This window comes from Tenebrio molitor, chromosome 6 (genome assembly GCF_963966145.1).
Source record: "Tenebrio molitor chromosome 6, icTenMoli1.1, whole genome shotgun sequence".
NCBI classification, from domain to species: domain Eukaryota; kingdom Metazoa; phylum Arthropoda; class Insecta; order Coleoptera; family Tenebrionidae; genus Tenebrio; species Tenebrio molitor.
In genome coordinates, this window is record NC_091051.1 from 14,247,787 (window position 1) to 14,272,997 (window position 25,211).

The 25,211-nt window shown below is 33.2% G+C and overlaps 1 protein-coding gene and 2 long non-coding RNA genes across 4 annotated transcripts; 1 reads left to right on the forward strand and 2 right to left on the reverse strand.

Moving 5' to 3' along the window:
- Nucleotides 1-47: 47 nt before the first annotated feature.
- Nucleotides 48-5,247, forward strand: LOC138134081 (neurogenic locus protein delta-like). Its single transcript, XM_069052152.1, has 6 exons — nucleotides 48-263; nucleotides 321-618; nucleotides 4,236-4,427; nucleotides 4,498-4,558; nucleotides 4,619-4,749; nucleotides 4,798-5,247. Exons 1-6 carry the CDS (start codon nucleotides 78-80, stop codon nucleotides 5,022-5,024), a joined length of 1,095 nt encoding a protein of 364 aa, XP_068908253.1. The 5' UTR covers nucleotides 48-77; the 3' UTR covers nucleotides 5,025-5,247.
- A 5,572-nt stretch (nucleotides 5,248-10,819) lies between these two features.
- Nucleotides 10,820-13,873, reverse strand: LOC138134090 (uncharacterized). 2 transcript variants are annotated; one of them, XR_011160630.1, is made up of 8 exons: nucleotides 13,796-13,873; nucleotides 12,635-12,714; nucleotides 12,345-12,436; nucleotides 12,019-12,140; nucleotides 11,716-11,817; nucleotides 11,385-11,506; nucleotides 11,038-11,183; nucleotides 10,820-10,943 (listed from the first exon to the last, which is right to left on the reverse strand). It is a non-coding gene; the product is annotated as an uncharacterized lncRNA (long non-coding RNA). The 2 variants fall into 2 exon arrangements; XR_011160632.1 differs by having other exon boundaries at nucleotides 10,827-10,938.
- Nucleotides 13,874-20,173: 6,300 nt separating this feature from the next.
- Nucleotides 20,174-20,799, reverse strand: LOC138134091 (uncharacterized). Its single transcript, XR_011160633.1, has 2 exons — nucleotides 20,461-20,799; nucleotides 20,174-20,404 (listed from the first exon to the last, which is right to left on the reverse strand). It is a non-coding gene; the product is annotated as an uncharacterized lncRNA (long non-coding RNA).
- Nucleotides 20,800-25,211: the final 4,412 nt, after the last annotated feature.

Genomic DNA, 25,211 nt, shown 5'->3' on the forward strand with positions numbered 1-25,211 from the left:
AGTTATGCTAACTACTCGTCCTCATTGTCGTCGAAGCACTGCACTCCTCCTCGAGAACGTCATGACTTAACAGTTACATGCAAGAGGAACTGGTAACCGAAGGAGGTCATCACAGCTCGTCTTTGCCATCAAGTTCACGGCCGTGGCAGAAACGTCTAGAGACCAGCCAGTCATTGATGGATCGTTTTTTGGGGATTGTAGTGATTTGTGTGGTGGTACCTTGTGTCCTGCCAGCTCGTTACGTGCCCAAATGGAAAAAGCAGGTACTTGATTAATTCTTTTATTTGTGTGTGTGTGTGTGTTAACTTCTTTATCCGAAGGCTTGCGAAATACCCACCTCCCAAAATGAGCACTCGCATTACGTGTGTGACGACGATGGGGAAGTGAAATGTTTGCCGGGGTGGACAGGGGATTTGTGCGATGTGCCCAAATGCAGACCAGGATGCGATCCGTTGCAAGGATATTGCAACAGGCCGGGGGAATGTTTGTGCAAATTGGGGTATTACGGTGAAAAGTGCAACAAATGCATTCCTCTACCAGGCTGTCAACATGGATATTGCAATGTGAGCTTCGAATGCATCTGCCACGAAGGGTGGGATGGTCTCTTCTGCTCTGACCGTGAGTATTACGTTACACTCTTGTAGAACGGAAACGGGATTTTTTTTAAATTAAATGGAGGAGAGAACGATTTTGCTCCGAGCACTTTTCAGGTTATCATATAACTGCAGGAAATACATTTCGTCCAAGAAATATATGACACATGAGGTGGAATTTCATCATATTGTGCGAGTAATTGTATCACCTGAAAGAAATTACTCTATTTTTTTATTATGTTCCTCACGTTTATTACTTTCATGACTTGGAAGTGTAAAATAAATTAATCTCGGTGTTACAGTTTTTGATCTAAAACTCTTTGTGTAACGGTAATTACAAAATTATTACTTGTCTTAAATATAGCACAAGTAAGGTAATTAATAAAGTGAACAATGGCAGATAAAACATAAGATAATGTGACTGATTTACTTTCATTATTTTGTTTTTATTATTAAGTATTGCTTCATTCTCATTACGATACAATCATAATGTATTTTTAGGAAAATAGGTATCAAGTCATTTTAAGTGAAAAAAAAACCATATTCAGACAATGTATAATCAATCAACAAATCAGAAATAACGGGTGGTAGGGGAATGTTAAATTTCTCCAAACATGTGGCGTAACTTAATAAACTGTCAATTTGGACGTTTACGTGAATTTTATTTAAATATTGATTTTAATGCTGGAACATAAAATTTATGTTAGAAACCTATTTTTGAAATAGAAACAAAGCAATTGGTAACAGGATTTACCATAACCACAACCTTATTTGCTGGAGTTTCAACAAAAACTCTCTTCATCGTAGCTCTTAATATGACTGAAGCTGCGCTGGACGTTTCAAAAGTTTGGTTTCTTATAGCCACCTCTTATCTGTTTCTTTTTTTTTTGTTGATCATATACCTATCGGGTGTTCATTTACATTTATCGTCAAAGTTGACGTTGAAGAGTCGATTGTGAACGCACCACGGCCGCTGATTACAGATCACAGATCAGCTGTGACTTTTTGCGTTGTTTGTGTTTTTACTCTGCAGACGGACGAGTTCACAATCGAGTCTTCAACGTCAACTTTGAGGATAAATTTAAATGAACACCTGATAATTATTATTGAAGATATATTAAATTTGCTCAAAGTCAGAAAGTTCAAATACGATAAAAATTAATACTTGTAGTTAAGCTTAAAATCTTTAATGCAATAAGAATTTGTATTATACAATATCATACAATACTCGTATGTACTTTCCAGTTAAAAGTTTGTTTCAAAAACCGTATTACATACTTAAATTGATAGAATACCTTTTTATTTATCATATGGCTGTATGAAAACAACCTTTAATTTTTTTTCTTTATACCATACTGTTATTAGGATTTATCAGTACTCAATGCTTGATTGATATAACACCTATAAATAACAGTCTAGGCCGTTATTCAAAATTATAGGCCGTTATTCAAAATTATCAGACCGAGGCCGTTATTTTTGCTGCCGTTGCTACGGTTACGGCACAAATGACAACTAAATTTAATTTTTGAAGTAAAGAGAAATGTCAGTCTTACAAATAAATCATGGTTAAATGTTAAGTATTATTGGTATAAAGAAAACTATAAAACAACATACGGCCGATATGGATATAACAGACTCGGTTGATTATAAAATCTCGGCTCCGCCTCGATTTTACAATATCTCAACCTCGTCTGTTATATAACCCATATCGGCCTAATACCGTTATATACTATTTTTCTTATAACCTACACTTTTAGAGCAATTTGATAATATCGGGCCTTCAAATAAATATATATTTAGAGTAGGCGTAGGAGACATTCTAATTCTTTTAACAGTGTAAACTAATTTTTGTAGGTAACCAATTATTCTCCGGAGTTGCATAGTATGCATAGTAAGCTTTTTCCCAATTTCATACTGTCATATTCCGTGGAGCGAGAATAGGGAGAATGCACATTAAAAATATTTTCTAACCTAATTTTATTTCGTTAAAATGTCAGGCATTTCTTGTGTCATTTTCTACGCTGGAAAAATGTTGCAAACAATTGAATTTCCATAGGTTGCTCTAAATATAAATTTATTTGAAGGCTCGTTATTTATACATATAAACAAATGATATGCTTAACGGCATATTTCAGTTAGTATTTTATTAGCTAATGAACTGTGCCGAATGAAAGATTAAAGAAGTTTGAAAACTTCTACTCTTCTGCCAACAATTTTTACATGAAATAAAATAAATTGCTAAATAATTGTTAAAAAATTCTAAAATAATAGAATCATTTAAATTCAATTTGAACTTAAAAATAATATTAAGTATAGCGCTGTTCGCTGAAGTTATGTTAGTTGGGTTCGATCGACCACTCCCACCAATTAATCACCTAAAATCTTAATCAAGAAGTTGGAAGTTTTAAGCTTACACGCGATCAAGTTCGTGGTTAGTGAGCAATTTACCTAAATAATTTAGCATTCTTTGTTAACGTTGATTGCTCCCTGGAATGTCTAATTATCTTGTGGTATATAAAATTAATTTTAAGATTCTCAAAACGAAAGCTCCACCAATAGGTGTATCATAATAATCTTTTTAACAAAGTAGCAGTATTGTGTTGATATATCAATATGTATTCTTTCAAGTGCTAATATTTAAAAAAAATCAGTGTTAAAGCCTAAAGATTTTCATGTGCTTACTAAATGCTGTAGGTAATGTAGATTAAATAAGTTAAAATATTTAATGAATGAAAGTCTTTCAGCTTTGCGTGTACTTTCATAACATATCATTTACGAGATAACGGATTTTCCAATTCTGCTGACTCACTAGAAGTACTATATTTTTGTATTACTTAGAATAACCACTAAAGCAATCACTTTAGTGGTTAGTTTTTAGTTTATTTTCTTTCTCACTGGTTACCACTTATTATGGGACATTTCTCTTGACCATAAACAATTCTTTGTGGCTCAGCTTAATAACATTAATTGACGGATATGCACTCATAGCAAAATTTCTGTTTTCTAATGCAATGAACTACTAAAGCTTTTGCACCACTAACAATTTGCGATTCGTCAAAGTCTGCCATTTTACCATTTTCATAAGAAAAACATCTTTTGGCATCAAAGAGTTGTCTATTGTCTTAGTGTGAGTAAAAACACTTCAGTTTAGCAGATGTGTCTAATTTCTTTGTCGCTTACTATACCTGAGGTCATTGCTCTTCGTTCATCCCCTGTCAAATTGTCAAATCTCAAAGTCAGATTGAAATCATGTGGACGTGAATTTGGAATAATGTTTTTTAGAAACACAGCAATAGGTACCTGATTAAAACACGTAAATTTAATTACAGTAATTCTTAAATATATAAAAGTCGGTTGAATTTCTCTATGGGCCACCCTGTAAAACAGAAAATACTAAAAAATAACTCTGCCAACCTTACTTTTTATCTATCTTTGCTTAATTATTTCAAAAGTTTTCTTCTTTTATCATTTAATTCATTAAAGGCAAAACATTCAAAATTATTCTTTTATAAAAATTTTAAAATAGATGACATTTGATTAAGTATTTAGGAACAAATTGAATATGAGTAAGTATTCTTCTTTAATTTTATAAACTTCAAATGTTTTCTTAGATTTTGTATAAGTGATCAAAGTAACTTTCAGCAATCTGCAAACTGGACTGTCACTCCACCCGAGGTTACTGTGACAGTCCCGGGGAGTGCAGATGCCGCCTCGGCTGGGCCGGAAAGAGCTGCAAGAACTGTCAAGTCCTTCCTGGCTGCCAACACGGCTACTGCGACAAGCCGCTCGAATGTAAATGCTATTCAGGATACACCGGCATATTGTGTCAGACACGTAAGTTTCACCTCCCATAAATAAAATAATAAACGGTAATAAAATATGTAACGTTGATTGTTATTTACAGCGATTTGTTCAAAAACCTGCCACAAGGAAAGAGGCTACTGTAGGAAACCGGGCGAATGTAGGTGAGGTCGATACGAAAAGAAATCGATGAATTATGAATCATTATCGTCAATAATTTACAGATGTAAAGTAGGTTGGTGGGGTGACAACTGTGAGAAATGCTATCCTTACCCGGGTTGCGTCAACGGTAACTGCACGAGGCCGTGGGAATGCAATTGCAAGAAGGGATGGGGTGGAATGCTGTGCGACGAAGGTAAAAACGTAACTGGAGTTTATGTCGATCTTTATTTGGGTTTTGCAGAACTCAATTACTGCGAGACTCACGCCGGAACTTGCAAGAATGGGGCTAAATGTATTTCGCTCATAAAAGAGGAGGGTAATTATAAGTGCTTATGTCGAGAGGGAACGTCAGGGCGAAATTGCGAACATTCCGAATTTTCTACCACCGTGAAACCTTCAACAAGCACTGTTGCCGTTAATTCAACTACGCACAAAAACGAACCCCTGCTGATAGATAATGAAACTTAAAACAGAGTTATTACAGGGTTCAATTATTTTTCCACATTTATTATAGTGCCAACATAATTATTTATTTATTTATTTATTGACTTGTTTATCTATTTATTGTTGTTCATAATATTGTTTATTGTTGGTGTGTATTTTTGTCAAACTTTCTTAATTAAGTGATCTCTTCCTAATACAGATATTTTATTGTAATAAAGAAATGTTTCAATAAATTAGCTTCAATGAATCAATTTTTCAGAAGTTTTTTAACCAGAATGTAAAAAAGGGACGTTAAAAATTAAATAATCGTCTTGAAAAGAAACAACCTCAACTAGAGCTATCTCAAATGTCTTCATAGTGTGAATGTTGGTTGCCTAACATACGCTTAGACCGATTGTCTATTATTATTATCATTTTTAACTACTTCATTTTATTGTTACTGTTTTCCTGTACAGTTCGAGACACGGAATTTCGGGTATCACTGTCAAAAAATGTAAAACAGGCTTTACATTCTTAACCTCAATTTTACCTTTACTAGTCTTTGAATTAATCAAATATTAAATGTTAATTTTAAAAATAAAGCAATCACGTGTACCTATTACAAAATACTGAATAAAGGAATCTGCAATCACTGCATCATTTTTAACAATTTATTTGAATTTATTATGATCTCTGGTAATCAAAAAGGACTGTTTGAGTTGGTAATGTTGAATATTATTTTTAAATGATACAACTGGAGTAACTTCCGATTGTTGACAGCTTGACACTGACAGCCGCATCAATGACAACTATTTGACATTTCAAACAAAAGCGCTGAATATTTCAAATTAGTTTATTTAACATTGTTTTCACATTACAACACGATTTTTTCATTAAATGGTATATTTTCTGGGCGGGATTTACAATCTAATTACTGGTTGGGAGTGCGAGTACAGTACAGTACAGTTTTAATTTAATAAACGCTAGATTAATTTACATAATTTTTCACTGAGAGTCCTTTCAAACATTTAGTAAAAATTTGATGTCATTGAAATCATGAAAGCGTCACCAGTTTTTGAAACAAATGGAATTCGATATTAAAGTGCAAAATTTATCTATGATTTATTATTAAATTGGGCGGTCACTTCCACAATAGAGGTTGACATGGGTTATTTATGGTACCTTAAAGGGACTGAAGAATTACTGGAAAAGTTCTCAACAGATGTTTCCCAACAATGAGGTATTTGTTTATGACACTGTTATTGTAAATCTTGATCATTTTTCCGTGTTAATATTAAAATTGGAATAATTCAAAAACTAATCATTTTCTTTTGATGCGAATTTCATAAATATGTTCTTTGAATTAACTGTGAATTATGAGCGTACACGGAAAAATTTTTTTTTTTTTGGTAAAAATCAATTTTTTAAATTTTATGGCCATGAATATAGTGATACGGGAAAATTGATTGCACACGTTTGAAGGCTTATATGAAGCAAATGCAACCCTAAAGTTTCGTAATTTTTACTAATTTTTTAATAGGGTTAATCGTGCGGGCGGTAAAACTTGAATCACCCTGTACAGTACAGTTTAATTTCTTTTTGCCTTTAATTTTTATGCTCATAACCTGTAGTTGACTCAAGTTGCAAAAAAACACTTGTCATTTGCAACAGAATTTTTTCAATATTTTTGAACCAAATAAAGGCACAAAGGGACTAGAAAATCGCAGTTTGGAATAAACCAATAAAATGTACCCAGCTGCAGTGCTGTAAATAGCCCAATAAAAAATGTTGGTAATTGTTTTGCCAACTTAAAAGCAAAATTTGTGATGCATGTTCCCCATAGTTTTTTAGTTTGTTTTTATTGATTATTCCACATAATGACTTTGATCAAACTTGACAAATGTAATGTTGCGATTGTTGACTATGTTGTATAAAATATATATTTTTTAAATCCACGTATAGTCTGTTTTTTAATCAAAGAACCATGACCTGTTGATTTTGGTTTGCAAATATAAAATTTTACTAAATTAAGGGAATCTAATGATATCTATTGGCTATACCAGCCAACGCCTGTCATTTTTAATATCCTTGAAAGTACGCAAACTCGCAGCTAAAATTTGATCATTTAGACATTTATTAATCTCTCAAATTATTTGTCATTGGTTGTTATTAACTTTATTAACATGCTGCGCTACAAATATCTCTAATAATTTCAATTTTTATATTATGAGATTTTTCACCCTAGGTCAAAAGTGTACAATGTTGCCAGTTCTATTTTGGGTTAAATTGCGGTCTTGGTGGTGCTTTAATTAAAAAAACAGACTGTACCTAATCGGGCCAAATGTAATGTTGGCTGTATCACAAATTTCGTTAGGCTCCTTATTACTCATAAATCACCCTGTATTATATATTTTCGGCAGTTCCGAGATTGACATTATATTATTTTATCCAACACCTGTTTATTATGAAGTCATAATAATGCCGATTTTGATTATATTATGAATTATGAATCCATAATGAAACTGTTTTTATAATTAAACAGTTTAGAGAGAATTGAACAGTTTATTGAACATTAAAAAATGTAATACCTACATAAAATTAGAATTAAGTAGATATGTATATGAAACAGGAAATCATTTGTTGAGGTTTACGTTAACATTTATATTAAAAGATAAAATAAATGTTTGGGTTTTGACTTTTGGTGATGTTTTAAGAAGTGTTACAGAAATGGATAAAACTATGTATTACATTCGTGCCTTAACAGCAAATCACTCAAGAAAAATTAGCCCACTCGAGCAAGCTCTCGAGGCGAAACATTTCTTTCGTGACTTATTTGCCTTATAAGACACAAGTGTATAATAAATAGCTACAGAGTATATTGGTATTCAAGATCTTCTCTGGCAACTTGCTATTATAAGAAGTAAAGTAAAAAATACCGTGCGATCAAATAAAAAAAAATCAGAGTAGGCGAAAATGGTGGTTTGAACTAATCAAACCATCAGAATAGCACAATCCAGGTACCTTGATTTTTTTTAATTGATCGCACGTTAGTAAAACTTGTTTCAGATGATTAATAAACAGTGTCCGGACGAAATAGTACCGGACAAGTCGACCAGTACAACTTTGCGTAATCCCTCGCTCGCACATAAACACGATTCAGCTGGTTCCCTGTTATTGAAAACGAACCAGCTGAATCGTGTTTATATGTGAGTGGGGTATTACGCAAAGTTGTACTGGTCGACTTGACCGGTACTATTTCGTCCGGACACTGTTAGTAAAATAGTAGTGATATGAAACTTGTAATTAAATAGTGCTTAGACAATCAACGTCAGTGTCCTTGTGTTTAATTATTAAGGATGCAAACTTTTTATTCTGTACAGGTTAGAAAATGTCACCACTAGATTTGCCCGTCGACATCTTTTGTAGAAAATTTTCATCAACTCTCTTAATTAAGGAAATAATGTTTAGCATTAGTTTCAGCCATAACTAAAACAGAAAGAGGAATGAGCCATTTTTCACATAACCGAGAGAAAACCTGCTAATTTCCCCATTCCCTAACCTCTTGTTGCATTTTTTCACCTTTGACTGCGATATAAAATTATAATCTTAACGCCGACAACAATTTCACAATAATTTTAACAAAAATCGTAACGCCATTACGTAACTGCAACACCTGCATCCGGATAATTTTTATTCGACCATTGTTGAATTGTTATTAAAATTAGACCTGCCGCCTACCCTGACACTTTCTTCTTGTTCCTTAACGATGCTGTTCCATATACTGAACTCTGACATATGGCGTGAGGTAAAAGTAACAATATTGTTGTTAATCGGTCGGGACAAATGTAGCGTGCAAGATGCAATGGCGCACTTAAGAAAGTACTTTTTTGCAGTAAATCATTCTGGAGATGCACTAATTTATGCAATGCGTTTTCACCATCTGCGCAATGGAAGCGTTACCATTTGCAATATGGTACCGGTTTCAATTAGCATGTAAATTCCGAAATCACACTTCAATTATGGTAGAGAAAATGTCAACTGAGAATGGGCTTTCGTGGTGATTGAACCGATTGAACAATGAACAGTGAACATCAGTATGCTGTGTAATAACAGTGTATTGTAAAAAGTAGTTCTACCATTTACTATTCGTACAGATTTATTGTTACAACATTGTTCTACTTTTCTCTTGTTTAGATTTCTCAAAAATGTATGAATCCAGTAAGTTTTAATTGGGTCGCTTGTCGCTCGATTACATAAAAATACGACCTCTAATAAAGGACATAGGTAACATACAGATATTAATTATTATTCAGTTATAATGAGTCGAAAGTATCTGAACGTTAAAATAAAATACTATTTAAAATTTACAATGCCGTAATGGTAAATACCTACCGATGTTAAACCACCATTGTCGAATGAAGACAACTGAAGCTCACTTGAAATCTGATTCTCTTACACGCGCTTGTGGTTTATAAAGAGTATTAATTATCTGTCGGCTTACTAAGCACCTTGTAATTATATTCTTGACCTTCTTGTAACTACTGCTATTAGTTACTGCCGTGCTAATTTATTATCTGAAGACTACTGAATGTAGTATACTGAAGAACATATCTAATATTAAAGAGTCATCGTTTGCATAGCTAAAATTGACCGCCAAAATATTGCTTTTAATGAGATAGATATCTGCGTTTACTCCCCGCAATTTGCCTCTCAAAGTTTTTTTGACCCGATAGTGGTAGCAGCGGTTGCCAAATACAAACTAATCTTACCCTACTCAACTTATGCTTGTTTTACACGGTCAAAGAAATTGATGAATTTTTTGACCTTGAATTTATTGTTGCGTGTAATACACAAAATTGTCGTGAATAAATTGACGACAATAAATTGATAAATAAATTGTCAAAATAGAACCAGCTCTAACTTTTTGTGAATTTTTTGGAGAATTCTAGTTACATAGCGGTTTATAAGTTTGTACCAACTTTAGTGTGAAGACTGTCAAGTCACATGTGAGGGTATCGTTTCGGCAACCGGCGTATTATTGTCATCGTTTATATTATAGTGTTTATTTGTTTTGATATTGAAAGGACAAGTTTAGTGGATAAAGTTGGCAGCACATTGGCGGTGCAAAAGTTCCTAGTTTATTGTGCGCAAAACTTTGATCGTGTAAAACACTTTCACATTTTCAATTTATTCATGAATTAATTTGTGAATTTCTTTGGCCATGTAAAACAAGCATTGTCTTGATTGATAGGTACAGTTTCTTGAAGTGTAATTGGGTCTCAAGGAACGCAGAAATGGGGGTCTGCCAGGAAGGAAAACAGTCAAGAAAGGTCATAACCAAGAAAGAAAGGAATGAACATAAGGAAGAAAAAAATGAGAAGAGGGCTTATTGGTGGGAAAGAAGCCAAACCAAAAAACTAAAGAAAGAAGTACTTACAACAATTTAACTACACAAAGAGATCGAAAAAGCAAGCAAACAAACATTGGAGGAATTAAATAAAGAAGAAATGAAATTAATATATTTTTTTCTTTTGGGAAAGAGTCGTTCGATTCTTTATACCTTGTACAGGGTCATTATTAATGATTGTCCCATCGCAGTTGGCGTTGAAAACCCACACAAATTTGGGATGTGCCGCTAACTTCGCAACGTTAGACAAACTACATACCGCCAGCAACGCTACTTATCGGCGATGCTAGTTTCACTCATGTTATAAAGCTAGCGGCACATTCAACTACGTCACCAACGCCTAATTCGAGACAATCATTTATGATGACCCTGTATAATACATAGAGTAAAGTTTTTAAATAAAAATCGTGTTTCTCAATTTTTGTTTTATTGTTGTCAAAATACAGTATGTACTCCTTTTCATATATTGTAATAAAATTAAGGGATACAGCACATCCACGCCAAAGTGTACTGTCGAATATGTCCTTTTACCAAGAACTTCCTGTTCGAAAACTGCTCTGAAACAAATACCTAATTAATTGAATCAGAGATCTTGTTATCTAAGACAACATGCTACATCACCATGGAGCAGAACGCTCCGAATAGCCTTACCTGAATGAGATCACTATAAATATGTCTAGGAACGTCGTAAAGTATCCCAGACTTAATTTCCTAGCTTGATATGGACGCAACAAAGCACGAGCGTGATGCTTGTTAAGAGCTAACGTCAACTTCTCATTGATAACACAGTTTCGCATCTGTAACACAAGATTTTTAATTGGTTTTTCTGGTTCTGCAAATTTATTAATAATCAGCTATTTAAAGTATCAGAGATTTCAAGCCATCACAAGAAACAATTCTTCTGGTGAAAACCGCGAAAGAATAATTATTTTATTCATCATTCCATATTAGCTGAAGTCATAAAAAAAATACCCAAGCCTACTCTACTCGTTATTTACCTTATGTAACAGAAGCAGTCTGTTTGGTGCCCCATGAACTGATTTTCGGTAACTCCTAGAAGTTACATTTTGGCTGTTACAACTTCAGGGATGCGCATTTGAGTAGTCAGCACTTTGGACACCTGCAACAAGTACCTAATTTTTGAACTAATTCTTGCGATATGGTTGAAATATCAATAAAAATCATTTAAGTTATCAGAATTATTAACCATCATAGAAATGCTTCTGGTGGAAACCGCGAAAGTAACATTTCATTCATCATAAAAATATTATCCAAACAGGGTAAATCATAATCATCTCTTTAGAAAAACAATATGTACTGATTTTTTACCTTAATGTAGCATCTACTTCGGCTGCAGTCGAGTACTTCATCAATTTAAATCTTGCCTGCACTGAAGATCTGCTAAAGTGGCTGTTCAGTCGTTGTCAACATCTGACAAAAAAACTCGATTAACACATTCCTTACAACAAAATAATATTATATTTGTTTTTTTAAGCTTCAGAATTATTGACCATCATAAGAAAAAAATTCTTCTGGTGGAAACCGCGAAAGAATAATTTTATTCATCATTAAATTTCATATTAGCTGACAAACGATCAATAAATACCCAAACCTGCTCTACTCATTATTTACCATAATGCAACGGAAGCAGATTGGTGTCCCATGAACTGGTTTTCGGTAACTCCTAACAATTACATTTTGGCTGTTAGAAATTCAGGGATGTGCATTATGTGAGTAGTCAGGACTTTGGACACCTGCAACAAGTAATCTTTGAAATAATTCCTTGGATATGGTTGAAATATTGACAAAAATTATTTAAGTGATCAGATTTATTAACCATCATAAGAAATTTCCTCTGGTGGAAACCGCGAAAGTATCATTCTATTCATCATAAAAATATTATCTAAAGAGGATACATTATATCTCTAGTAGATAAACAAAATGTGCTGACTTTTTACCTTGCTGCAGCACCAATCTTCTTCGATTGCAGTCGAGTATTTCATCAATTTATATCTTGCCTGCATTGAAGATCTGATAAAGTGGTTTTCACCTGGCAAAAAAATCTATTAAAACATCCCTTATAACAAAATAATATAATATTTGGTTTTTAAAGCTTCAGAATTATCGACCATCATGAGAAAAACATTCTTCTGGTGGAAACCGCGAAAGGATAATGTTGTACTCATCATTGTAAACTAATTATTATTAAAGTACTTTTGAAAATATTTAAAAGCAATAACTGTTTTACCTTGCATGACTTTCATCCATTTTTATGAGTGGTCGCCACTCGAAGAAAGAAGTGCGTTTATTTATTAGGAATCTGCATATCTGTAACACAAAAAAAAAAGAATTAAGACTTCTTATCAGTCCTAATTATTGATGAAGAGAGATAATAAATTTTTTAAATATCAGGAATTCTAAACCATCATAAGAAAATATTCTTCTGGTGGAAACCGCGAAAGAATTCATTTATTCATCATGAATGTGGTATTTATAAATGAAAATAGTAGAAGGCAGGAGAACTGTTCTAGCTCTTTATTTAACAAATTTCAGATCAACTTTTCTTACACATCCCTTAACTACCCCACATTTTCTACGAGTACATTACTCGATAGTAACAATTCTAACGATATCTACCAAATAATTCTAGATATTTCAAAGCGGCAAAATAGTATATTATTATTATACGAGTTTAATGAGACGCTTAATTATCACATGAGTGTGTTTAAAGCACGACGAGCGTAGCGAGAAGTGCTTCAATGGAACGAATGTGATAAATGTCTTATTAAACGAGTGTAATATACTATTTTATCTACTTTGCTTTACTAATTCCTGAAATTTCAGCTGCTCAAATTTTCATGTTAGACTAGGGACTTTCGCGTGGGTTCGTAACAGACATTTTTCACAAAAATGTAAGGTTATATTTATTAAATTTACTTCATTTTTCTATTCCGTCACCGTCCCTCGAAGACTCAAAGAAATAACTAACTTCAAGATAAACTGGAGTTAACAGGAAACAATATCGTCAGGTAGTTTTCAAAATATTTCACTACCTGGAACGTGCGATAACAGTAGAATAACGAAATAACGGTTATAAGATATTCAAAATAGTAACACCTATCAAATTTATTGTTTTGTTTAGTTTAACGTTTGCAATCTAAAACAACAAACTAAATAGATAATTTAGTTTTGCTAAATTAAATTTCAAAGAAGAACAAAGAGGGTGGTGCTGTATGTTTCTTGAAGTCACGAGTGAAAAATGAAGAAGAAAACAATTTAAAAAGAAACATACTGAACAAAAACTGTAAGTTGTAATGGATTTTAACAGTTATTAAGTAGAAATAAAATGAAAGATAAATTTACCACGTGGGCTCTGACAAAAGAACATGTGGGGACAAATTTAACTTACCATCACAGGACAAGTAAGGAAAGCAGGCAGCTACGAAATGAAAGAGGAAATAACTGCAAAAGGTGCGTTTAGGGTGGAAAAAGCCGAAAGGAGTGGGGCTTAGGGTAGAAGGGCGGACCCGCCAAATTCAAATGTGTATAAGTTGTCAAGGTACAATTGACATCTTCAAAACTGAGTTCTTATGTTCTATGGAATGATTATTATGTTTCTTATAATGTAATCCTTTTATGGATTTTAAACTTATTACTATATTTCTCGCTGGACAGTTGTTTAGTGAAAGGAATACTGAAATGACTTAAGTAATATTTAATTATTACATTTATAACAATATTTTTTATGTACCTTCTGTTCAGGAAACAACCTTGTTAATCTACACCAAAACAAAGCTCAGCTTCTGGAGTGGAAATTGTGTTCGATAAGTGTAAAATTTATCGGCTTTAAACACGACACCATTAATGAAGTAGGTACGTATAAAGTAAATTTTTACGTCGGGTGGTGTTGCCTTGACTGTTACGTGTTATTCTTGTGGCAAAAAAAAGTAACAACAGAAACTGGAGGTTTTTAATACCCTCAGGTGTTATATCAAAGTCGAGCAGTCTAAAATTAGGAGTTTGAAAAACTACACATCAAGTGAAATTTACATACCTAACAAATCACTAAATGATTGTTTAAAGAAGAAAAAACTTTAATAGCAAACCACAGATTCCGCAATTAACAAACTTAAAAATCAGCATTCGAAAGTACAGTTTTATCACATTTGAAATGTATAACATGCAAATCACAACCAGCTTGAAAAGCAAAAAAAAAACAAGTTATAATAAATTGAGAAATAATTTAACTAAGACCTATAATAAATCATTACTGGATTAAGCTGTGAATGGATTATTCAGAAGTTGGCAATTAAGTAAAATAAATGTTAGTAATTTCCAATTATCCTATGATCAAGAAAAACTTTAAAGCCCAGTTGGCCAAAAGAAACACAAGTCGGCTCGTGAAATTAAAAAACAATCACATTTGATTGAATGCCAGTAACACTGAAACGACATTTTTAAAGTCGAGGAAGAAGATTTTAGAATAAATCTCTTGACATTTTCTAAAAGGAATAATTGTTGACAGATTTGCCCCACTATTAATTTGACAGTTGAGATCGTCTGCACCAATCTACGACTGAGCTTTTATTTTTAAAAGTCAATAAATAAGGAATGATTAGAAAGAACCAATATGATAAATGCATACACCGAGTGAATAATTCTTTTATATTTTTGAAGAATGCCTTTAAGATCCAATTCCTTATTGAAGATTCAAGTAATTAAAGAAAGTATTTCTTTTTCATATTTGAATGCTGAAACTTTTTTAAACGTGGTAACATTGTTTTCCAAGAAAATAATTTTTCCTTTTTTATATCTCCATACTATATCCATAATACATAGTTACTCAATGAATACATTGAAATAGAAATGAGCAATTAGAACCATATACACATGTGTCGTTCTAATTAATATGTATATCTATTCCATGAATGGACTATGGAGTAGTAGTAATGAAGCAACCACAATCGGGAAAATTGATTGAAGTACGAACCTAATCAATTCTAATTTCTTTATAAGCGATGTTTTGAGGTTAAACGGTCACAATACTATATTATTAAATGAGTTTAATAAGACGCTTTATTATCACATGAGTGCTTTAATGTAACGAGTGTGATAATACCTACGTCTTATTAAACGAGTGTAATATACTATTTTATCTACTTTGCTTTACTAATTCCTGAAATTTCGGCTGCTCAAGTTTTCATTTTGACTTGGGACTTTTGCGTGGGTTGGTTGGTTCTAACAGACATTTTTCACAAAAATGTAAGGTTATACATATGTATTTCCTAAATTTACTTCGTAGCTTCCATCAAAAGAGACAAACTCTCTTTCGATCTAAGAGGCCATGGTAGTTTCACACTTTACCTTGACGCCTGACGTGAAACGGCTGATGTTGCCAATATAACAAAGCAAAAAGTTACCAAAAACAAAGTAGATAAAAATAATTTCGATATCAAACTCTATTCACAAATAAACTGAACCACTTGGTCTTCACGATTTTATTAATTTTTACTTACACCAAATATACACTTTATTATTAAAGAAAATCTGACGCGCGTTTCAGCAGCAAAGCTGTCATCATAACCATAAATTGACAAAGTGTCATAAATTATCTCAAATCCATAAATTTCATTATTGTTCGAAGGTTATCCAGACTAAAGTGCAACTTTCTGACGTAAATAATGCACTCGTTGCTGTATCACTATCGACAAACAAGACCCATTATGGAATCCAGAATGGACACAATATTGCAAAAAAGCGCAAAAACTGGGTTAAGACACGTTCAACCTGCAAACCACCATTCCAAAACATAACTCAATCTCTGGTAGTTTACAAAAGCAAATAAAACCACAGTGATCTGTTAGATAATAGTTGATATTAGCGGCTAAATTGTTCACGAGGTTGTTATAGGTCATGGTTTGTTTAGACGGCTAACTCGCGTTGCTTTAATTGGGATGATTATCCTTTCCAACTGTAATTAGAGTTGATGGTATCGCATCCGAGTCAGGACCGGACTCGACCATCGCGGATCGATCCAAGTCTAAAAATGAGTCCGCGTCAATTATTTATTTCCAAGTATTAACTTTGATGTTCTCGTAAGTCGGATCAAGAAAGTAAATAAGTTATGTGTCCCGCGCCCGTCATTATTACAACGGAATTATTTATAAGTGCCGTTCTTGAAAGTAAAAGTTTTCGAGTGGGTGTGCTTTTTATTGAAGAATCTTCCACGGTGAAATATGCGACATTAACGAACAAAGCGAGCACTCCTTGCAATCGGCGGCGCAGCTGGGCAACAATGCAAAAATTACTGGAACTGAAATTGTTTTGTTCAAATTAAACTGGAACCGAATAAGTTGTAGAGCCAATAATTGAAAGGCGACTTTTTAATGGCTTTATTTGAGACAGGTTTCAATTAACATAATGCACTGCAATTACCTGGAATTACCACACAATTGGCCGCGATAATAACAGACAGAGTATGAAGAATCGATCAAAATTCTGTTCTATTTTAAGAGCGAAGATAAGTCGGATTACGTAAGTCGACAGGACAATATTGTCACAACAAACCTTTACCTTCAATAATTTAATCGATTGCACCGAAGCCTTTCACTAATGGAGGGTGTGTCTTCGAAGCTATAATTACATCGCCCCATATAATTAACTTCATTTAGGTATTTATCACTCAATCGTATTCTCTTGTTTGTAATGTAAATTGGAACTCAGACACCCATTCAAACTTTCTATCATTTTATTATAAAAATTTAATCGTGTTCGGATTTTTGCTGCAACTTTCCATTACTTTGTCAGATGTATTTTTTCGTCAGTCCAATTAATTTAGACAGTGTTTCGCAGTTATGTAATTTTTTATGTGTGTTTAAAATTCAATAATGTGAACCGATAATTAATGGTCTGTCCGTGTTTTCTGTGTAATGAAAGTGGATAATTTTTCGGAAAAAAATCTAATTCGAAGGTGACGATTTCTAAATTATTGTCCGAAAATGGATAAAATATTTTATGCCAGTTTTGGTTGCAATTTATTAACAAAAACGCAGTCGAATGCACTCTGTTACTAAATAAATGTTTCAGCAATTTAATGAGTTTCAGCATGCAACAGTGGAGAACAGATGACGAGGCAGTATTTTTCTCACGCTTACCTGACGAACACTTCTCAATTTATTGATTTTTAAAATTTAATAATTTATCAAGAATTAATCTGTGACTTATTTGTATTGATTTTTAAAGACATTTCTTTATTATTTAAAAAAAATACAAGAATCAATAACGTCTGACTCACCCTTATCAATATCTTCTAGTGGTTCAATTAATTTCTTTTAGCCAAGAATTCTACACAACACCTGTCATGTTACGTAACTAAAAGATACACAACAAACAAGTCAATTCGTTACATGGTAAAGCTTTAAGAATCTAATTCTAATTCCATCAGAAACACTGAAGGTATTTTTAATTTAAAGAAGATTATTATGCCACTCTTGAATTAAAGATCTCGTGGTTAAAATTTATCTCAAATATTCTACTGGCATTAAATTCTGTATAGAGTAAAATTTTCAAGTTTAGGGTTTACTGTTTGTTACTTGTTGAAAATTAGTAGTTTGAGCATGAAGACATGGAACCGAAAATGTTCAAAGCACGCACAACAGTAAAATTTTTTGGAACACCCAAGTGCAAAAGAATATACTAGACATTGCTTTAGAAGAACTTCAGCGTCTTTATTAGCTAATGCAGGAGCTGATAAATGTCGGTTATAAAAAGAAATGGAGCCTGGAAATCCTCAAATGTAGCTGAAAGATACGTAGATGATTCTTTAGAGAATAAAAAGAAGATCTGCAAGTTGCTAGTAGGTGGAGAAGATCACCCAGATTAAAAAAAAATGAAATTTAATGAAACTGTTACTGCTTCATCGTCTTCGGGAGCTTCGAATGTTCACATATCTGACAAATTGCGTGTAACTTCTGGTATTTGTTTTTCGAATTTAACCAATTGTAATTTTTATTTTAATTCTAAATAAAATTGTTGCACATATAAAAATCGTTGCAAAATGAAAGTCCACATTAGTCCACTAGTGCGCAAAAGTAGCTCATTTTAGCACTCAAAATGATGAAAAAATGTTGTGATATTGATTCAAAATTGTAAAAATAACTATTTGCTATGGAGAAAAATATTCTCATGCCAATAGATCCAAGTGAATGAAAAATCACCACTCAAGATAAAGAACTCGTAACAAATTCTACATAATCAAAAATAACATTTCTAGAGAAATTGGAAAACTGCTCCAACAAATAAAGAAGTAGCAGTTTGTTTCATAAATTACGAGGTAATTAACAGTAAAAAATAATAGCTTTTTATTGAATTAAGGCAAAATAAATATTTACTTCATAGGACACACTCCATTACTTAGTAATAATCGATATGTATTGATCTTTCGCAGTTTTCAAAAAACATTTACCCGTTTTTCACTGGCAGCGAGTGAAAGCTTTCTATTTTGTTTTAGATTTGTAGTTCAGATCTTCAGTAATGGTATGTGTAGCAATATTTACATTCCTATAATAGGTATAATAACTTGATATACCTACCCAAATACATATAGATACACATAAAGATAAAGTCTCGTTAGCACGAGAGTATAGTTTCACTAAATTACATATATCAATTTGTAACTATCAACCTCTGCAGTCAAGTTTCTGTTATTTAACATAGAACCATAATTACACCAATATAAATATATACAACAAATAACATGTTTTATTTTGTAATAACAACATTTAAATACATATACGAGTATTTTTGTTTGCTTTGTTCTGTGAGTTTGCGTGGCCGAACATTTTAATGGGTTATTGCAGTTTTGCAATAGTAGTTTATTTGACGAGTTCTTGTGTAAATTTGGGTTTTTTGGCACGAGTGGGCCAGTTTAAAACGCGAGTGAAACGAGCGTTTTAAAGGCCCACGAGTGCCAAAAAAGCCCAATGTACACACGAACGAGTTGAATACAACGTTTTTTTGTTCGACGAGCCCCTTAAAGGCTCCAAATCGCTTAAAATCTTTAAAATTAGCTTGTCGTTTCTTTTTGACAAGTGGTGACATTTATCAAAATCCATAGGAGAAAATTCTCAAATTCTGACAGTGTCGAACAAAAAAAAATGTTATAACATCGACTGTTACCTTCAAAAATTTACTCCAGTTAGGTAGCTGCCAAATTTGAATTTCAGTCAATAATAAACAAATGAGGGCGACCATCAATCCACCACTGCAATTGTTGAAAATTGCAATAGGAAAGTATTTAACTATTAAATTTGGTAAAATTTTGAAAAAAAAAGATGAAAAATTTTGCAGAAAACTTTAGTAGGTACATAATGCATTTTTGTACACATAATTTTTTTGCACCTTTTAATTTTTTGCAGGAAATAATCTGACAAAATATCCGGCGTGTATGTCAAACTTTATACAGTTCCTTCTCGTGTGCATTCGAGCACTCGACAAATACTCAAAGTATTATTGATTAAATTAAAATTCTCCTTAGTACTGTCATTAAATTCTTTAGTTTAGTTATTGATAAAAAATATAAGTAAGAATATAATGAATAAACATGTACTATCGGGAGCATAAAAAGTGGGACATCAAATTTCTGTCAGTTTTGAAAAATTCGATGTACAGAGTGATCAACAAGGACTGAAGCTGTTGGCAACAATGACAACATGATAAAAATTTCAGTGAAGTTGGTAGCATTACATTTTCAGTTGTCAATTTTGACGGGAAAATTCAAACTTCAAAATCAAGTGTCATTTTTGTATCAATTTATTAATTAAAATGGTTTTTACACTAGAGCAAGACATTTTTATTGGTATGGCGTACTTTCGGACTGGAAATTTTGATGCTGCTAACGGTTGGCAGTATTCCACGGACCACGGACGATGCATTTCTCCAATTTCAACAAATGTTCCCCGAGCCAGTTGTTACCTTAGTTGCGTTTAGGCAGCATTGCACGAGATTGGTGCAACGTTACCTGCAAACAGGTGATGTGAAAAAGGCAAAACCTACAGGTAGAACATCTACACTCACAGAAGATGTAGTCGAGAACGTTCGAGGTAGAATGAAACAAAGCCCTCGAAACTCAATGCGAAAACTGTCACTCCAAAAGGGTGTGATTCTTATTTAAAACACACGCATCCAATGTTCTTTGTTGGGCACGTTTAATGCAGGGCCTAATAATTCTTACCATTAAAAATCCCGTCATTCCTTTTCCTTACTTTACAGGCTTGTCATATGGAAGTTGTCTAACCATTTTACAGAAGAAATTAAAGTTCCACCCTTACAAATTTTTCCGGATCCAATCCCTGCATCCCGCAGACTCTCAGCTCGAAAATAATAACGCATAAAACATGTTTCTGTTTCTCAGGAGGGGCACGGCCTGTCGCTTTTATGAATATCGAAACAGTGGGCCATTTAATTAAGTATGGCTAATTACTTTTTATACTGTTTTTGGTCGTTTTGTACGTATCGTGTTTTAAAACTACCAACCCGTAACATGACCTAAATTTTTTGACATTCACAACTTGCAGCAGGTGCCAACACTAACGCACAAAAAAATTTCATATTTTGCTGTCATTTGCTGCCAACAGCTTCAGTCCTTGTTGATCACGCTGTACATAGTTCAAGCTTTATTGTCATTTTGCCTTTGATTATTGTTATAGAAATTTAACACTGTTCTAGCTGACAGTTTAAAAATTTATTTTATACTCCTATTTTCCTTTTGCAAATGTCCTCTTCTTTTGATAAAGGTAGATTTTGATTCGGACTTTGCGTTAAATAAATATTCACTACGTGCTTACTTACACTCATTCCCTGCAACCTACAATACTTAATGACAACGTCTGTCAATTCAAAGTAGGGTTAGAAACAGATAACTCAGATAAGGGTCATTTCACATTAAAAGTCAAGGCAATGATGTTGATGTCCTACTTTTTTTGCTCGCAATAGTACAAATTACTGTTTTCAGGTTTCAGCTTTTTTATTTGAATATAAAATTGTACAGATTGTTATTAACAATAGTTTTAGTTCCATATTTTATATCAATTGTTTTGGTAAAAATAAGAAATATCTTTCTAATTCTTCTAACCTCAGATTTTGAATGGCACGTTGACACACTGCCAAATTCAAAACTATAGATGATGTCATCGTTTAAAGCAGATACAATACTCGACATAGAAACCGCAAACCATATGTTTTTAAACTTTAATTAACTTATTTTAACATTTTAAATAAAAATCAAAGGACTAACTTTATTGATGGTACAGTTGTCTACGAATTCTAAGGTTGCAAGGACACTTTAACTTCATAATGTGGATTATTATTTGACATCTCCTAAGAAATCACTTAGTCCATCAGAAACTATCTGGTAACTCTCGCCCTCTTTGTAAATGCATAGTAGATTAAAAAGTTTAGAAATCTGTATCTTTACGTCCATTACGTGCTTCTTTGTTAAGCCAGTTAACCTTTTAACGATAGAACTTGGAGTATAACGTATAAAGTGATTAATATATGAAAGTCATTCGTCACTTACTGCCCTTGACGTAGAAAGCATTGACTGACAAATAAAAAAAATGGAACAACAAAAGTCGAAATTCGAGCAGTTATAAATTACTTTTGCAAAAGGGGCTTTCATTGCCGTCAGAAATCGATTTAGGTGGAAATGAAGTATCAGGAGAATCTGTATTTTCATATCAAATGGTGAAAACCTTGTTTACACATTTTAACCCGACATAGCATTTTATAAATCTCCTTGAGGCTACAGACAATCCAAAACCGGTGTGACCCAAGAAAACATTGATTTAGTACAGGATGTTGGTACTCCGTGACAGACGAGTCACAGTGAAATTAATGGCTTGTGACTCTCCTGAAGTGATGGAGAATTTTTTTTCACATAATTAATTACTGAATTGGGCTTAAAACGTTTGCTGCCGAATGGGATCGAAAATGTTGACACCAGATTTGAAGAGCATTTTAGACAACAGATTTCTGAAGCAAACGTAGCAATGATTCAACAAGATGTCGAAAAATGTGTTGCAGTGGATGATCTTGGGTTCTTTAGTTTGATCCAGAATCACAACGTCTGGTGTGAAGATAAGTAGAGTACTAGAAGCTTTCATGGACCTAACCAGGAAAAGTTATGATAATATTTTTTGGGACTAGGACGGAGTCCTTTTGATTGACAATTTTCTACATCGACAGTCAATTAAAAATAAGCATAAATTATACTAAAAACATGTATTGTAAATTAATGTTACTTAATATGTGACACTAGAAGATTTTCACACTGGTGGTCTGCGTCATTTAACAAATTAATCTTTCTATATTTCTTCAGCCGGAAAAATTTTTCCTGAATCTGTCACTAAATATTGTTGTTCGAATTAATTAGACACCACTTCTCAAAGCGCTTTCCATTATTTTAGCATTTTTTGAAACCCATAAAAATGTTTATTGCCCAACAACTGATAACAGTCGATTGGATAACGGGTTGCATCACTGAAAGTGAACCGTTTTAAATCTGAAAGTCCTAAAGACTTGCGGTTAATCCGCTCACGTCTTCACCTTCGTAGCCCTTTCGCGAAGACAAGTGTCTGGTGCAGACGATATTTCACCTTTCCAGCCTGCATGACAAGGATAAGTTCACAAAGAACGAGGTCTCACCGTTGAAACACTCAAATCATCCTTCACTTTACACAGTTTCACAATTTTTATAATACAGGAAGTCGAAAGAAACGTAATTAATTTGTGTAAAATTAATAAAAATTACAAAATGACATTCTGATTTTAATCCTACGGTCATTACGAGAAAAACGTGAAACATGAGCTCGTTCATCTACAGTTCCTGATACAGCACCTGCACGCTTTCCTCAACTTAACAGCTTAACTTGTCGACGATCTCTTAATCATCCAAGTGCAACAAGCAAAATTAATACCAACCTTCTAACACAACACGCTGATGAATTGCGTTCGAAATTTGCATTAACAGGTCACCTTTACCTAGTTATTGTTTTTTGCAAGCGTGCCTGCATTAATTGGGGATTAGTGGTCTTTACAACTTTTGCGCTCGTAAAAAGCCAACATGCTCCAGTTCTTACATTAAAATAATACTTCGGGCGGCGTTTGTTCGCAATTTGCATGTCTAGGTGGGTGTTGCATAAAAATTCAAGCAATCAGGGTCGATGCAATTTGGATCACAGTCACATCTGCGGACCGTTCGCTGATTAAATGTCCAATCTCATTTTTTAACTGTTACGAAAGCTGTAGTTTTTTTTTTGCTAATGTTTATTTCAAATTTTGGAGAAATTACATTCTACGACCACAAAACCGCTTGCGGAATTCAGTCAGCAATCACGGAATGTTTCTTAAATTGTTATTCATTGTGCAAGTACTATGCCTCGCTCCACACACGATTTTTGAATGATATCGATTTTACTCTGACACAGTTCTTGCGGATCGAAGAAGGTCATTTATCGCCAAGCCATATTATTTTCTGGATCTGTGCTGCATATTATTATATTACGCTGCAGAACACATTCACGAAGGATAATAACTTTTCAATTGCCTACAAATATCTTAAGGCCAATCTGTCTTTTTTATGTAGATCAGTGTCGCTGCATATTACTTCCTTATCTCTGTGAAAGAATAATTAGATATCAAAATTCTGCACTGTCTAGTTTGAGGGGAATTGATTGGCAAGATTAGAGCTGTCCAGTGCTGCAATGTTTCATTGTTAATAGAAACGTTTAATCAATAAAAGACCATTGTGCAATAAATATTAGATCAGGTGCACTATTTGCTACAGTTCTGGTATTAGTTTCAAATAATTATTATATCCTATCGATTTGACACAATGCATATCACAGGATCGTTGGTAATCCTGTGATGGTTGACGTCACCGCGAGGATCAAATTTGAGTGGATTTCATGCAGAAAATAATGTAATAATACTGGAATTCTAAACTTGTCAAAAATTGAACAAACGATTTAATTAAAATCCATCTTTTAATCAAATTTGATCAAGTCAAGTCACGATGGCTTATTTTCAAACGTTTTCTACATACAGGCTGTCTTTAAAAAAAACGGCCCAGGCTATAACTTTGCTATTGATAACTCAAATGAAAAAAATTATACAGGAAACGAAATGACTAAAAATACTACAAACCTGAGTGAGCATATAATTTTTATACCATCTACCCATTTATGGGCAATGGGCAACTTTTATTTTTCAAATAGTAACGGCATAAAAAACTATACACTTTGATAACAAAGTTAACCGACCTCCATTATTCAATGATTTTTATGAATAATAATTAAATAAATAAAATTTGCAACATGAAACGTGCGTAAAATTGACATTTGAGTGAAGTTCAATAAATTTTCGTCAATTTTTGTTATCAAAGGGTATAGTTTTTTATGCCATTACAATCAGGAAAAAAAAACTCTAACAGAATCAATAATAGTAATTATACACCAAGGTAGAGAAGACATTTTTTTAAGCCGAGGTATACAGAAACGAGGCTTAAAATTGTCTTCTCTACCGTGGTGTATATATGTATAATTTTTTTCACTACTAGATACGTTAAAACCCTTTCTAATAATAATTATTAATTAAATTATTTTGTCCGATGCGACGATCCGAGTTCTCATTTTTCAACGGTTGCTATGAAAATTGAAAATCGTCTGTCTACGTTAACCAATGATATCAAAGAAAATCTTTCGTTGCTAGGTGACGGCTGTTCATTATTAACCACTGACGCCTTCTAAGACTAGTAGTGAAAAAAAAAT

Coding starts and splice junctions, on each gene's coding strand:
- LOC138134081 (XM_069052152.1), top strand. CDS start 78: ATGCAAGAGGAACTGGTAACCGAAGGAGGTCATCACAGCTCGTCTTTG. Junction 619..4,235: donor TGGTCTCTTCTGCTCTGACC/GTGAGTATTACG, acceptor AGTAACTTTCAG/CAATCTGCAAACTGGACTGT. Junction 4,559..4,618: donor AGGAAACCGGGCGAATGTAG/GTGAGGTCGATA, acceptor AATAATTTACAG/ATGTAAAGTAGGTTGGTGGG.